The 12,595-nt window shown below is 42.8% G+C and overlaps 4 protein-coding genes across 4 annotated transcripts; all 4 read left to right on the forward strand.

Annotated features, from left to right (window-relative positions):
* The first annotated feature begins 1,301 nt into the window (after positions 1 to 1,301).
* Positions 1,302 to 5,816, forward strand: EAF02_001017 (uncharacterized protein). Its single transcript, XM_038897065.1, has 3 exons — positions 1,302 to 5,112; positions 5,174 to 5,347; positions 5,408 to 5,816. The coding sequence occupies exons 1-3, from the start codon at positions 1,609 to 1,611 to the stop codon at positions 5,531 to 5,533; spliced, it is 3,804 nt and encodes a 1,267-aa protein (XP_038763924.1). The 5' UTR covers positions 1,302 to 1,608; the 3' UTR covers positions 5,534 to 5,816.
* Positions 5,817 to 6,289: 473 nt separating this feature from the next.
* EAF02_001018 (uncharacterized protein) lies at positions 6,290 to 8,370 on the forward strand (the record flags this gene model as incomplete). The annotated part of the gene is made up of 6 exons (XM_038897066.1): positions 6,290 to 6,364; positions 6,419 to 6,534; positions 6,591 to 6,692; positions 6,747 to 6,924; positions 6,973 to 8,299; positions 8,354 to 8,370. 6 exons carry the CDS (start codon positions 6,290 to 6,292, stop codon positions 8,368 to 8,370), a joined length of 1,815 nt encoding a protein of 604 aa, XP_038763925.1.
* A 2,034-nt stretch (positions 8,371 to 10,404) lies between these two features.
* EAF02_001019 (uncharacterized protein) lies at positions 10,405 to 11,598 on the forward strand (the record flags this gene model as incomplete). The annotated part of the gene is made up of 5 exons (XM_038897067.1): positions 10,405 to 10,491; positions 10,545 to 10,643; positions 10,688 to 10,802; positions 10,857 to 11,458; positions 11,506 to 11,598. 5 exons carry the CDS (start codon positions 10,405 to 10,407, stop codon positions 11,596 to 11,598), a joined length of 996 nt encoding a protein of 331 aa, XP_038763926.1.
* A 435-nt stretch (positions 11,599 to 12,033) lies between these two features.
* On the forward strand, positions 12,034 to 12,561 carry EAF02_001020 (uncharacterized protein; the record flags this gene model as incomplete). The annotated part of the gene is made up of 1 exon (XM_038897068.1): positions 12,034 to 12,561. The coding sequence occupies one exon, from the start codon at positions 12,034 to 12,036 to the stop codon at positions 12,559 to 12,561; it is 528 nt and encodes a 175-aa protein (XP_038763927.1).
* Positions 12,562 to 12,595: the final 34 nt, after the last annotated feature.

Here is a 12,595-nt window from a genome sequence, read left to right on the forward strand (position 1 = left end):
AGATGACGGAAAAAATGTACGTTCTTCTCCATCCAACACGAGTTATTGTTGATGTGTCTATATTTGAAAACCCCCTTTTCCAATCTGGTCTTGAATAGCTGCATCTAGACTCTTGTAAGATCTTGGTCATTCTCGCAAGGGGAACTATGCCGGGAAATCACGAGACCATGAACACGGGCACATTGAGCACGAAATACGCGTGTATCTAATACAATCCGAGAATCAAATTGGATTAAGAAACATGGCAATCATAGAAGAGGAGGGCATATGCAAAACCCGCTCACCCAATAAATCACCCCACGACCCACCATCCAAATCCTGAATCTTCAAATTGCACTCGAATATTTACCCATTCAAAAGGAATTAAAATGATGTAACCAACCAAAATGACAAAAAATAATTTCCAGGCATAAATCCTGTTACCGAGTCTATAAAAACAAGAACATTGTCGCTTCGACCCGAAATGAAGGGGAAGTCCTAACCGAGATGTCCCCACCAATTTGCATGTGGCGAGTGCTTTGCGCGGCACGGCCCAACTAAACTTGGTCTAGTGATGTAATCTCCGCGATGTTAATATATCGCACGCGTCTGTATGGTTATCATCACGACGCACATTTTTGATAACAGGAAATATTCCTTGCAATGTGGCTAATGAAAGACGGAGCGATAACGTTTCGTGTCAGAAACAATCAGTGGATCCAGGGGCTCGAATCCAATGGAGAAGTGGAGATACTCTGTCAAACCAAGAAAAGAAAAATTGTGGCTTGATGTTGGTGGCGCCTGAATTTTGAAGGAGCTGCAGCTTGCCTTCCTTGTACTGTACGTACTCTATCGACTGGGACAACGCGGTCGAAAGATTGAGCACTCGGTTCCTGGAAACGCGTTTGGATGGCCATTCGGGGCTAGATTTCGCGGGATTGAAAAGAGTTCTATTTCTTGGTTGTAAAACTGGGGGGGAGCTTTGAACTTCTTAACTATTGCATGCATCATTAGTTTGATGTCATGTCGATTGCAGGAGAGACCCATGGTTACGAATTTATGATCTTTTCAGGGTTGCTTTTGGCCATACCAAAAATAAAGCTTGTAACCACTCTTTTAGCAAATCTATTGTCGATCAAAGGTAGTCTACCGATTCGCGATGCATCAGGATTTTCGAGCACAATGTCGCGGGGGTGGTACAAAAATAAGCCGACCAATGATGAGCAAGTGACCACCTCCACTACATTGCCATGGCGAATGCAATGACGCACATTGCCAGGAAAGATGCGGTCTTCAGCTTTGAGGAATTTTCAACATGGTGTGGCTCACCATCCCAGACATTTCAGTCTATCAGCTCCAAGTGGCTGACGTATAGAGCCTGGAAGCTGATACTGTGCAGCATCATAGCTCCCAAGCTGTGACGTACTTACATCATAGGCAAGCTATCCAAGCTGCTTTGCTTCCAAGTAAACCGGAAATTAGCAGTCTGATATTCCAATACAAGAAGAGCTCACGGGTTCTGTACGAAGCCTATCTTTTTTTCTGTATGACCACTACTTTTGAATAAACAGTACAATACTTTAAACACAACTATTACTACAATTTACAAAGATACCCAAACAACCGATAATGACAGACACCGAAGAATCCCCAAAGCAAACTTTGAAAACTCCCAAGAGCGCATCTAAGACACCAAAGACTCCAACCAAGACTCCTGCAAAATCACCTGCACCAAAGAGTGTTAAGAAGAACGTTCCAAAAGCTCCATCAACACCAGAGCCAGTACAAACCCGCTCAGAACCTCCCGATTCTCCAGAAAGAATGGCTCCATCAGCCATTTCAGACAATGAGGATCACCTCACCAATGGAGAGCAAGAGGAGTACGAGGAAGATGATGAAGGAACTGAGGAGAATGGTGTTGCCGAGGGAGAAGAAGAAGGAAGAGAAGAAGATGATGAGGAAGCTCCAGTAGAAGAAGAGGAAGAACTCACTGAGCGCGATCCAAATGAAGATTCCCGCAATGTTGGAGAGGCCACAGACAAGGCTTCTCAGGCTTCCCATGCTTCAGACGAGAAAGAAGTCGATGGTGTCCAAGAAAAGGCCACCGAGGCAGGTGAAGATGTCAGGGATAAGGCTTCTGAGACTGGCAAAGATGCCAAGGAAACTACCGAATCCAAGGCTGGAGACGCTAAGGAGACCACCGAGTCTAAAGCTGGAGATGCTAAGGAAACCACCGAGTCCAAGGCTGGAGATGTCAAGGACACTCTCGAATCCAAAGCTGGCGACGTAAAGGAAACTGCTGAGGATACTGGCAAAGAGGCCGGTGCAATCGCAGAAGATACTGAAGCTGCTGGAAAGGTTAATGAGAAGGGTGAAGTCGTTGACGACGATGGAAACGTCATTGGTAAAGTCAACGAAACCGATATTGACGCATCCAAACTCAAGGACAGCATTGTCAATGAGGAAGGAGATGTCTTGGACAAAGAAGGCCAAATCATCGGATCTGCAGACCCAATCGATGATGCCGAAGATGCTCTTGGAGAGGTTGCCGATGGTGCCAAGTCACCAGCTGACAGCGCAAAATCTGGTCTCGAAGGCGAGAAGCCAGATCTTAAAGATGCCGCCGAGCGTGCCAAAGAACAAGTCAACGATACCAAATCCAAAGCCGAAGATGCTGTCTCGAAACCAGATGCCGATCCAGTCGAAGAGCCAATCATCCCACAATCCAAACTCAAGGGTCCATTCGAGATCCAAGAGTCTGGTGAGATTCTCGATGCCGACAAAAAGGCAATTGGAAAACTCCAAGATGATGTCGATCTCAAATCTTTGGTCGGCAAACAAGGTGTGAATGTCGATGATGAGGGTAACCTTGTTGGAGAGAATGGCACCATCATTGGAAAGGTCGATTTACTTCCAGTTGATCAACTACCCATCCCAGAAAGCGTCAGAGAGCGAATCATGAACGTTGGTGTCGCAGAAGGCGCTAGCCAGCTCGGAAGCAAGCTTGGCTCCAAGGTCGAAGGCTCCAAAGCTGATCTTGGTTCCAAGGCTGATCTCGGATCCCAGGTCCCAGAGGGCGAAGAAGTCAAGGAGGGCGTTGATGGCACCAAGGAAGGTGTTGAAGGCGCCGTCGAAGATGGAAAGGAAGGTCTTGAGGGAGCAACTGACGAGGCTAAGGCCAATGTCGAAGGTGCTACTGATGAGACCAAAGATACTGCTGAAGACGTACAGGAGGAAGCTGAATCCGACATTCCACCTGTCTCCATTCTCGAGGGTCTCAAGGTCAACAAGTCCGGAAAGATTGTCGATAGAGATGGAAACCCAGTTGGTCAACTTGTTGAAGGTGATGCTAAGAAGCTTGCTGGCAAGAAGTGTGACAAGGAGGGAAAGATTTACAACGATACCGGTAAAGTTATTGGCCGTGCCGAACCTCTCCCAGAAGCCGAAGAGAATGGATCAGCACCATTCGAAGACTTTCCCGGTGCAATTGTTGAGAAATCTGGCAAGGTCGTTTACGAGGGTCAAGTCATTGGTCAAGTTGTTGAGGGTGATGTCAAGAAGATGATTGGCAAGACTGTCGATGAGGATGGTGACATCCTTGACAAGAACGGCAACGTCATTGGAAAGGCAGAGCGTACCGAAGAAGAGCCGGAGCCAGAGCCAGAGGGACCAGATTACTCTGTCCTGTTTGATAAGAAGGTAAACAAGCTCGGAAACGTCACTGATGATTCCGGTCGTGTTGTTGGTCGCATCATTCAAGGTGCTTTGAAGAACATGATCGGTCGCCGATGTGACAAGGACGGTGCTATCTGGGGTGACAGCGGAAAGAAGATTGGTCAAGCTGAGCCAATCCCAGAAGCAGAGAAGGAAGAACTCAAAGAGCCAGCACCATTTGAGGATTTCCCAGATGCTACTGTTGAGTCCAACGGCGATGTTGTTCACAATGGTGAAGTTATTGGCAAGGTCATTGAAGGTGATGCCAAGAAACTCAAGGGCAAGAAGGTTGACGCAGACGGAGATATTTTGTCTGCCAGCGGCAACGTTCTCGGTAAGGCTGAAAGATGGGAAGCCCCTGAAGCCGAAGCAGAGCCAGAAGTCGACAACTCTTCCTTGGCTGGAAAGCGTGTCAACAAAGCCGGTAACGTTGTCAACAAATCTGGAGAGATCTATGGTCGCGTTGTTGAAGGTGATATCAAGCAACTCGCTGGTAAAATGTGCGATAAGCAAGGTTTTGTCAGAAATGAGGGAGGAGATATCATTGGAAAGTGCGAGGTCGTTCCAGAGGGTGACCGTGAAGGTTTGAAGGAAGGTCCTTTCACAGACTTCGACGGTTGCACTGTCGACAAGGAAGGTAAAGTTGTTACCTCATCTGGAGAAGTCGTTGGTCGATTGGTCTCTGGCGATGCCAACGTTCTCTTCGGTCGTGCTGTTGATGATGATGGCGAGATTGTTGACAAGAACGGTAACGTCCTTGGTAGAGCTGAGAGATGGAAAGAGGAGGAAGTCCAGAAGGATGTCAGCCCAATGGCTGGTCGCAAAGTTAACAAGGAGGGTAATGTTGTTGACGAGAATGGTGATATCATTGGTAAATTGACAACTGGTGATCTCAAGCTCTGCGCAGGCAAGAAGATTGATGACGACGGAGATGTTGTCGATCAAAAGGGTAACTCACTCGGACACGTGACTCTTCTCGAGGATATCGTTGAAGATGAACCTGAGCCAGAGCCAGAGGTAGAGCCAGAACCAGAACCAGAGGTAGAAGAGCCTGAACCTGAGCCAGAGGAGACTGAGGAAGAGAAGAAGAAGAGAGAGGAAGCTGCACTCGATGAAAAGATCTGTGGTCAGATGACCTACTGCGTCGAAGATGCCCTTGGCAAGATCAAGCCAGTTCTAAAACAGATTATTTCACACATCGACAAAGCCGAGCGTACACCAAAGGACGAGCTTGATGAAGAAGACCTTGTCAACAAGGTCAAGCCATTGATCGAAGAAGGTGGTCGTATCCTTTCTGAGGCTAATTCCTCCATCCGTGCTCTTGACCCTGGTGGAAGACTTGCTTCTCAAGCCAAGGCTAAGACAGCAGCTCATGAAGCCACTCCAGCAGAGTATCATCTCGCTGATTGTCTCAAAGAGGTATGTTTTCTCCATGTCTGATACGCTGATTACATGAACATTTACTAATCATCATTTATAGCTCACCGGCACTGTCAGTGAGACCATCGAGAATGCCAAGAGAAAGATTGAAGGCATGCCACACGCCAAGAAAGAAATCAACCCTCTATGGAACCTTCTTTCAGAGCCACTTGCTCAAATTCTCGCCGCTGTTGGCTTGCTTTTGAGTGGTGTCCTCGGATTAGTTGGTAAACTGGTAAGTCATCACGTGAACACATTTATCCCTTTCCTAAACAAATGCTAACAACTTTTACAGCTCAGCGGACTTGGTCTTGGAGGCTTGCTTGACAACCTTCTCGGAGGTCTTGGTCTTAAGGGACTGTTGAACGGCCTTGGACTTGGAATGGTGGTTGATTCCATCACTGGCAAGAAGAAGAAATAAATGATTTGACGAATTTTACGAGCGGTTTGCTTTACAAATTACTTCAAAATGTACATGTATTTTATAGCGGTCTTGGATATTGGGAATATCGGTCTGTAATTTCTCTTATCCTTAATGTTTAGCGGACTTTTTTGGTTCTTCCTGTATTTTAGCAAAAATTTACAATGATGTTCACAAAATTTGAGATGTTTGAGATGGATCAAAGAAATCTCATAATAAATCCATGTTAAGGTTACCAATAACGAATTGGAGATCTCAGTATCCTGATTTCAAATCTGACATGAGATGTTGACAACTCTTAAACAATTTCGTTGACTTGCAACTTACCTCGCATTCGTCTTTTTCATGTTTGCCAAGATTGTAAAATCACGTGCATTGGCAATAACATCGCCTTCCTTTGTTGTCCATACCTTCTTTTGCATCCCGCGTTTATTTATCAAAATCCCATGTCCGTCAAAATGAGGACAGCGATATTCCTTGTATGTCGAGCTGAAATGACGTACATGGCGGTAAGGATTGATAAAATTTATATATGAGATCATCCATGAAGAAATGCATGTGAATGTGAAAGCTTAAAACCCTGAATTGGTGGTTTGCGGTTTCCATGATTTCTAGTGGCTTTCTCACACTAACGACCTCACATCCATCTATGAAGCAAGATGATCATATCCATATTAATACTTGAAGCCCCATACTGTCGTGGCTGATCTTTTTCTTCATGAAATTTTATTAGTAATTCACTCGTACGACTTTACAATGAAGCGAACATTGCTCCTATGTTTTATCCATGGGTTCAAGGGTAATGGAGAGACCTTTTATACGTTCCCTCAGGTAAGCCAATAATGAAATCCGTAGTTTGAAAAAAGGTATTGACCCTCGAGATAGAACCTTCAGAAAAGTGTAGCAGATAAGCTACCAGATGATGATGTTGAACTTCTGATATATCCAAAATACGAGACGAGAGGTGACCTGCTGGACAGTACCGATCGATTTCTTGAATGGTACGTATCAATAACTAGAGTGTTTGGATTATGTTTTAATCAAATTGACGTCGTAGGCTGAAAGCAAAGGTTATGGAAGTTCGGAAAGAGAAGACCGAAGCTCCATGGCCACCAAATGACAGGTCTGTGGGAGTCATCTTGGTTGCACATTCAATGGGGTAAGAACCAGCTCTATCATCATATTTTTGCAGTTGTACTGACTATATATTCAGAGGGTTTGTAGCATCTGATGCACTATTCTCAATTCTTAATGATCATCATGATAAAGAGGACGAGGACTCCAATCATGTCATATTTCCTCTTATCCAAGGAATTCTTGCTTTTGATACCCCTTACAATGGTCTCGCTCGTTCCATGTTTGTCTATGGTGCTTTCTCACAATACAATAAAGTAAGAGCTAAACCCTCTCTGGTTTGATGAGTACTGACTTTGATGCAGGTTAGCAACATCTGGAATGTAATGTCAGCGGCGTCAGCTGGCCTTATTAGTGCTAGATCCTTAGGGACCATGACTGCGAAACAAGCTGCCAGACAAGCAGGAAGCTCTTTGACAGCTACAACCAGGACTGCAAGTCCAGGATGGAAGATTTGGGAAGGAATTGCAGTCAAATCCGGTGTCATAGGAGCAATTGCTGCTGGTGGTGTGGCGGCATATAGAAATCGCGAGACCATTATCTCAGGCGTCAAGAACCTGAACAAAAACTCTCTCAAGGATGGAGCGGAGCAAGGTTACGATGCATTGGGACAGGGGCTCGCATACATCAATCGAGATAGCGTCGGCCAATCTTTCGCATGGTTGTCAAGCCACCTTAAGTTTGTAGGTGCTTTGATGAGACAAAAAGAGATGGTCCAAAGACTTGAAAGACTGTCCAAGATTGAAGGAGTTGGAATTCGAAATTTCTATACTTCATTGGGAGAAAACGGATACTGGACAGGTGGATATTTCGTTCCGGAGAGAACTTTCTCTGCAATACCTGCATCAGGACAAAAGTCTCACGATCTTTTCATTCGAACTGTTAATGGGGCAGTCGAGGATGAAGTTCAAGCTCATATGAGTATGTTCAAGCCACAGACCAACGATAATTATGATGCAATGTCGGAACAGGCAAGAGATCTAGTTGTTGAATGGTTCCAAGCCGACAACAACCTCGTGGATATTCCACCACCGCTAGAACCTTCTCCAGATGCTGCACCGGCGAAAGATGCTACAGATGTGCAGACAGAAGATCTTGAAACGGCAACAGCTACAGACTCCGAATCGATTCCTAATTTAGACATGGACGGAGTCGATGACTCGCCTCTTGATATTGTGGCTGCGGCTGCAGCGATTCCACTGCCAGATATCCAAGAAAATGACCTCGATACAAAGCAGCGAGAATCATATCTTCAAAGTCTTTACCGGATTTCTCAAAGAGCAGGATCCGGTGTATCTGGATACGCATCTGCTGCTGGATCTGGTCTCACTGGCGCAGCTTCAACAGGCTTAAAGGCTGGAGCAGCTATTCCCACTTATGCATCCAAAGGAGTTAGCTCTTTCTGGAGCTCAAATAAGGCCAAGAAGGCAGATACTGATGGGCCTGTGGAGGAGGAAGAACCAAGTGAATCTGTAACCATTGATGCCGATGATGATGTGAGAACAGAAAATAAGAAGGGATCTGTATGGTCATTTGGTTCGTTGTTTTCGTCGAAGAAGAAAGGTGAAGAGGTTGAGGAGGCTGTTGATAATAATTATGGTAGAATGGATGAGTCGAAAGTCGATAATCATAGTGAGTTCAGTCGATTAATTGCCACATGGTCAATAATCCCCTAACTTTTTCTAGGGACTCAACTGAAGTGATTTATTTTGGTTTCTCAATGTTTGGAAGTACGAGTATACGATTATGTAGCGTTGTTTTCTTGTAATGAAATTTTATAATTATGGCAAATAATCATTAGTTACGTTAAGCCCATTTGAAAAGGGGGACTCTCGGCTGTGACATTGGCCCTCCAATCATCATGTCAGTGAATATCAGGTAGGTAGTTTTACTTTCTTATTATTGATATGTTAGTATACAGCAAAGCATCACTCAAAATGATCAATCGTGCATGTAAACTCAGTACTTCGAACGGTCGATGCGCAAGAATCAGATATGCAACAGAACAATTTACCCAACTAAATGAATGAAATTCTCTATTTCAACGGTGAATATCCAGAAACCAGACATGCAACGGAATTTCTCATCTACTTCATGCATGTATTCATCCTCCTCCTTTGGGGGGTTTGACTATATAAATATATACCTGAAACGCTCTCAACGATGACGCTAGTCTTGTGAAACAAAGTTGATGTAAGGTTGAGTTTGAGGTTGCAATGGTTGGAGCTCACGGTGATTCTTTAGTCTCATCTTATCTCATCTCATCTCATAATCTTATCATCTTATCTTATCTTATCGACATCCTCCTCAGCTCAATATCCGCATGGACCGTCGAATTGTCTCGGACCTCGGATATACTCCGGTCACAGAGTACTTACTCTCTCGAAGTCAATTTGATATTCATTCACGAAATGAAGATTTTCAGTCTGTTTGTCTATTCATTCTTCAACTACCCCCCTTAAAGCCATCCGACGGAGGGCAGGATGGATGATGGTTGACAGGGACATTTGCTCGCTATATTTGCAAGGTTGCAATTGGCAAGGCAGGCAAATGTCGCTCGCTGTGCAAGTCGTGGGCGTTTGCATCGTCTACATCTTCACGCGGTTGTCAAGTCACCAATTAACGAGACGGTAGTGAAGAGTAATTGAACACTGATCTGTGAGATCTTATTCCACTACCTTACCTCGGCTCGCTCGGTAGAGACGCGTGCGCTCAACTTGGATCGTCGCGCATTGCATAAGTCGGTTACCCTACTTTCGGGCCACCTCTGTTTTGGGCTATCCTTTTATATCAAAAATCACTTTTTAGGTTTATTAATATCTCTATTAATATATAATATAATTTAATGAAAATTTTTATGTATATAATTTAGATTATTTTAAGTTTATTCTAGAAATTTGAGATATTTAGGATTTTTTTGAATTGAAATCTAAAGTTTCAAAATATCGATTTTCAAAATTATATAAAAATTATATACAAATTTAGAATTTTTATAAAATCTTTAATAATTTTTTAATAATAATTATTAAAAGAAAACTATATATCTTTTTAAAAAAAAATTGAATTTAATCTATATAAAAATTTAAAAAGAAATTAAAAAAAATTAATAGATATAGAGATATAATATATAGTGAATATAGAATAATATAAATAATCCCTGTCATTTTAAAAATACTTTTTTAAATATTTATTTATAAGAGATTTTCTATTTTTCTGAATCTTTTATATTGAATATATTATAAATTTATAATAAGATTTTATAGTTTATTTTTAGTAGTTTTTATTAAGAAGTTATTAAAGATTTTATAAAAGTATCAAATTTAAAAATCGATATTTTAAAGCTTTAGATTTTAATATAGAAAAATCCTAAAAATCTGAAAATTTCAGAATAAGCTTGAAGCGATTTAAATTATATATATACAAATTATCAATAAATTCTATTCATAAATAAGAAAATTAAAAATTTCATTTTTGGTGTATTTTTGGTGTAAAAAGTGGCTCAAAAGAGGGGTGGCCAGAAAGTGGGGTACCCGACTTATACGATTGATGCATCCACAAATCCAACTGTTCGGCAGAATCAATCTATTTACCACAAGACAGTTCAGCTGGATATTGATTCTTGGATAGAATAGTAAGATGTTCATCTCATTCCTTCTCTAACCATCCCTCCCAAATTTTCACTGCATTTTAATCCCACAGAGACCTGGTCACTTTAAAAATCAATCTTGACAGTCGTGATGGATTTACCTAAAGTGCTGCTCATAGGAACAATTTATTGTGCATCTTCGGAATGGAGCAATTTGTCGGATATCGCGGAATTAATTGTGAGTGTTCATTTGTCACGAAAAATGTTCGCGATGCTAATCTGAGATAATAGCATCTTAAGGATGGAGACAGAGATACTTTCCGCAATGGTTGCCATTCCGGGCATTACGATGGAGTGGTAGTAATAATAAGATGCGAAGATGCTTACAAAGTACGTGAGCTTACATTTCAGCCGACATGGGCTTACAGAAATAGTACACTGGTCGTTTTGACACCGATCTTATTCAATCTTTGCCAAAATCGGTCAAATTCGTATGTGCTCCTCAGGTTGGGTACGATCAAATTGATATCGATACCTGCACTATCCAAGGTAGAAAAGATTGCAAAGTACATATTTCGAACCATTTGTAACATATTTTTGCAGGCATCGCCGTTTCAAACTCGCCAGCAGATATTGGTAACGCAACAGCCGATGCTACCATATACCTCTTGCTTGGTGCTTTACGCAGATCGTGGATTTCTTCTTTGTCAATCCGAAATGGCCAATGGCGTGGGCATGCTGGGTTAGGACATGATCCTGAAGGCAAAGTTCTGGGGATACTCGGCATGGGCAATATTGGTAGTGTAGTAGCCAAACGAGCCGCAGCGTTTGACATGCATATTCAATATTACAACCGAACTCCCCTTCCCGTGGAAAGGACACCTCCGGGCACCAAATACGTTTCTTTTGAAGAACTTCTGCGGACAAGCGATATCATTTCAGTACACCTTCCACTCTCGGATGATACTAAGTACACGCTCGGCTCGAACGAATTTGCACAAATGAAGGATGGAGCCATTCTGATCAATACTTCGCGTGGGCCTATAATTGATGAGCAAGCTTTGGTCGAAGCCCTTGAGTCTGGTAAACTATACAGCGCTGGTTTGGATGTTTTTGAGAATGAGCCTCAAGTACATCCCAAGCTGCTAGCAAATGAGAATGTTGTCCTGACTCCGCATATGGCTGCTGGCACTGTCGAAACAATTGTAAGCACCAATACTTTCAATTGCATTCTTCAACTAACGAAAAGTAGCACAAATCAGAAGCCCTTGCTATGTCTAATGTTCGGAACGCACTTCAGCATGGAACGTTATTGACGCAAGTTCGTGAACAACGAGCTGAATAAAATCCCTAAGGCGGTGAAAATATTTAGTGGCTTGCAGCTGATTGCCGTATGAGAAAAGCTTGAATATCGGCACAGCTGCTGACTATTAGTGGTTTCCTCGTATTTTTCGCAAGGTAAAAACAAACAGGGTAGACGAATGAAGAAATGACTTTCAACGAAAGTGCATGATACGAGGCTCTGTGCAGTTTGTAAGACCATAATTATTCAGGCTGAATTAACGCACCTGCAAAAGAACCAATATCTCTGACAAATGGTAATCACCTATGGTAGTATTCAATTTTGCTTATTCTAGATCCCAGGGTCATCGCGAAATCTTCGGTACAAGGCCACGAATTTTCATAAATAAATCTACAATTCCTCATTTTCAAAGATATTTCTATTCTCGAACTACATTCGATTCAAATTCTCGAAGACTACGACCGCAAAACAGAAAAGATGGCTCGCCTAACTTCAACTTTCTTTTTCTTTATGATCATATCTCTCGCGATTGCTTCTCCACTGAACCCCGCTGTGGAAATCATCGCCCGGACTGCAGCACCCCAAGACGATACACCAACCACAACCATTACAGCCACCACAACTTATTTACCTACTACCACTGATGTACCCACTACAACCAGTATCCCTACAACTACCACCACTTCCTCTGCCGCAATTGCCACCAAAACTATCAATGGTTGCAATGTCCAAGGTACAGCCGACACAGCCCTTGCCGCACGATATTTCGGATCAGGCCCCTACGCCGACATTCTGAAATGTCAATCTACTTGTCGTGGTGTAACAGCATGTATATCATACTCATGGACGCCCTTGACCAGTAACTGCACGTTGTACAATTCATGGATGGATGACTTTAACACGGGTGATACTACGGGTTATGTGGTTTTGAGTGATGATAGTGGGACCTTCTTTTCGGATAAATATCCGAGTGACGGCAGCGATTTTTGTTACAAGGCTATTTAAAGATGAATAGGCGGATTGTAAGGGATTATTCCTG

This window comes from Botrytis sinoallii (assembly GCF_014898435.1).
Source record: "Botrytis sinoallii strain Bc 23 chromosome Unknown BSIN_001, whole genome shotgun sequence".
NCBI classification, from domain to species: domain Eukaryota; kingdom Fungi; phylum Ascomycota; class Leotiomycetes; order Helotiales; family Sclerotiniaceae; genus Botrytis; species Botrytis sinoallii.

Bases quoted from the DNA above. Each gene is read 5' to 3' on its own strand.
- EAF02_001017 (XM_038897065.1), top strand. From the start codon at position 1,609: ATGACAGACACCGAAGAATCCCCAAAGCAAACTTTGAAAACTCCCAAG. The intron at 5,113-5,173 runs GTATGTTTTCTC...CATCATTTATAG, and splicing joins TCGCTGATTGTCTCAAAGAG to CTCACCGGCACTGTCAGTGA. The intron at 5,348-5,407 runs GTAAGTCATCAC...CAACTTTTACAG, and splicing joins TCGGATTAGTTGGTAAACTG to CTCAGCGGACTTGGTCTTGG.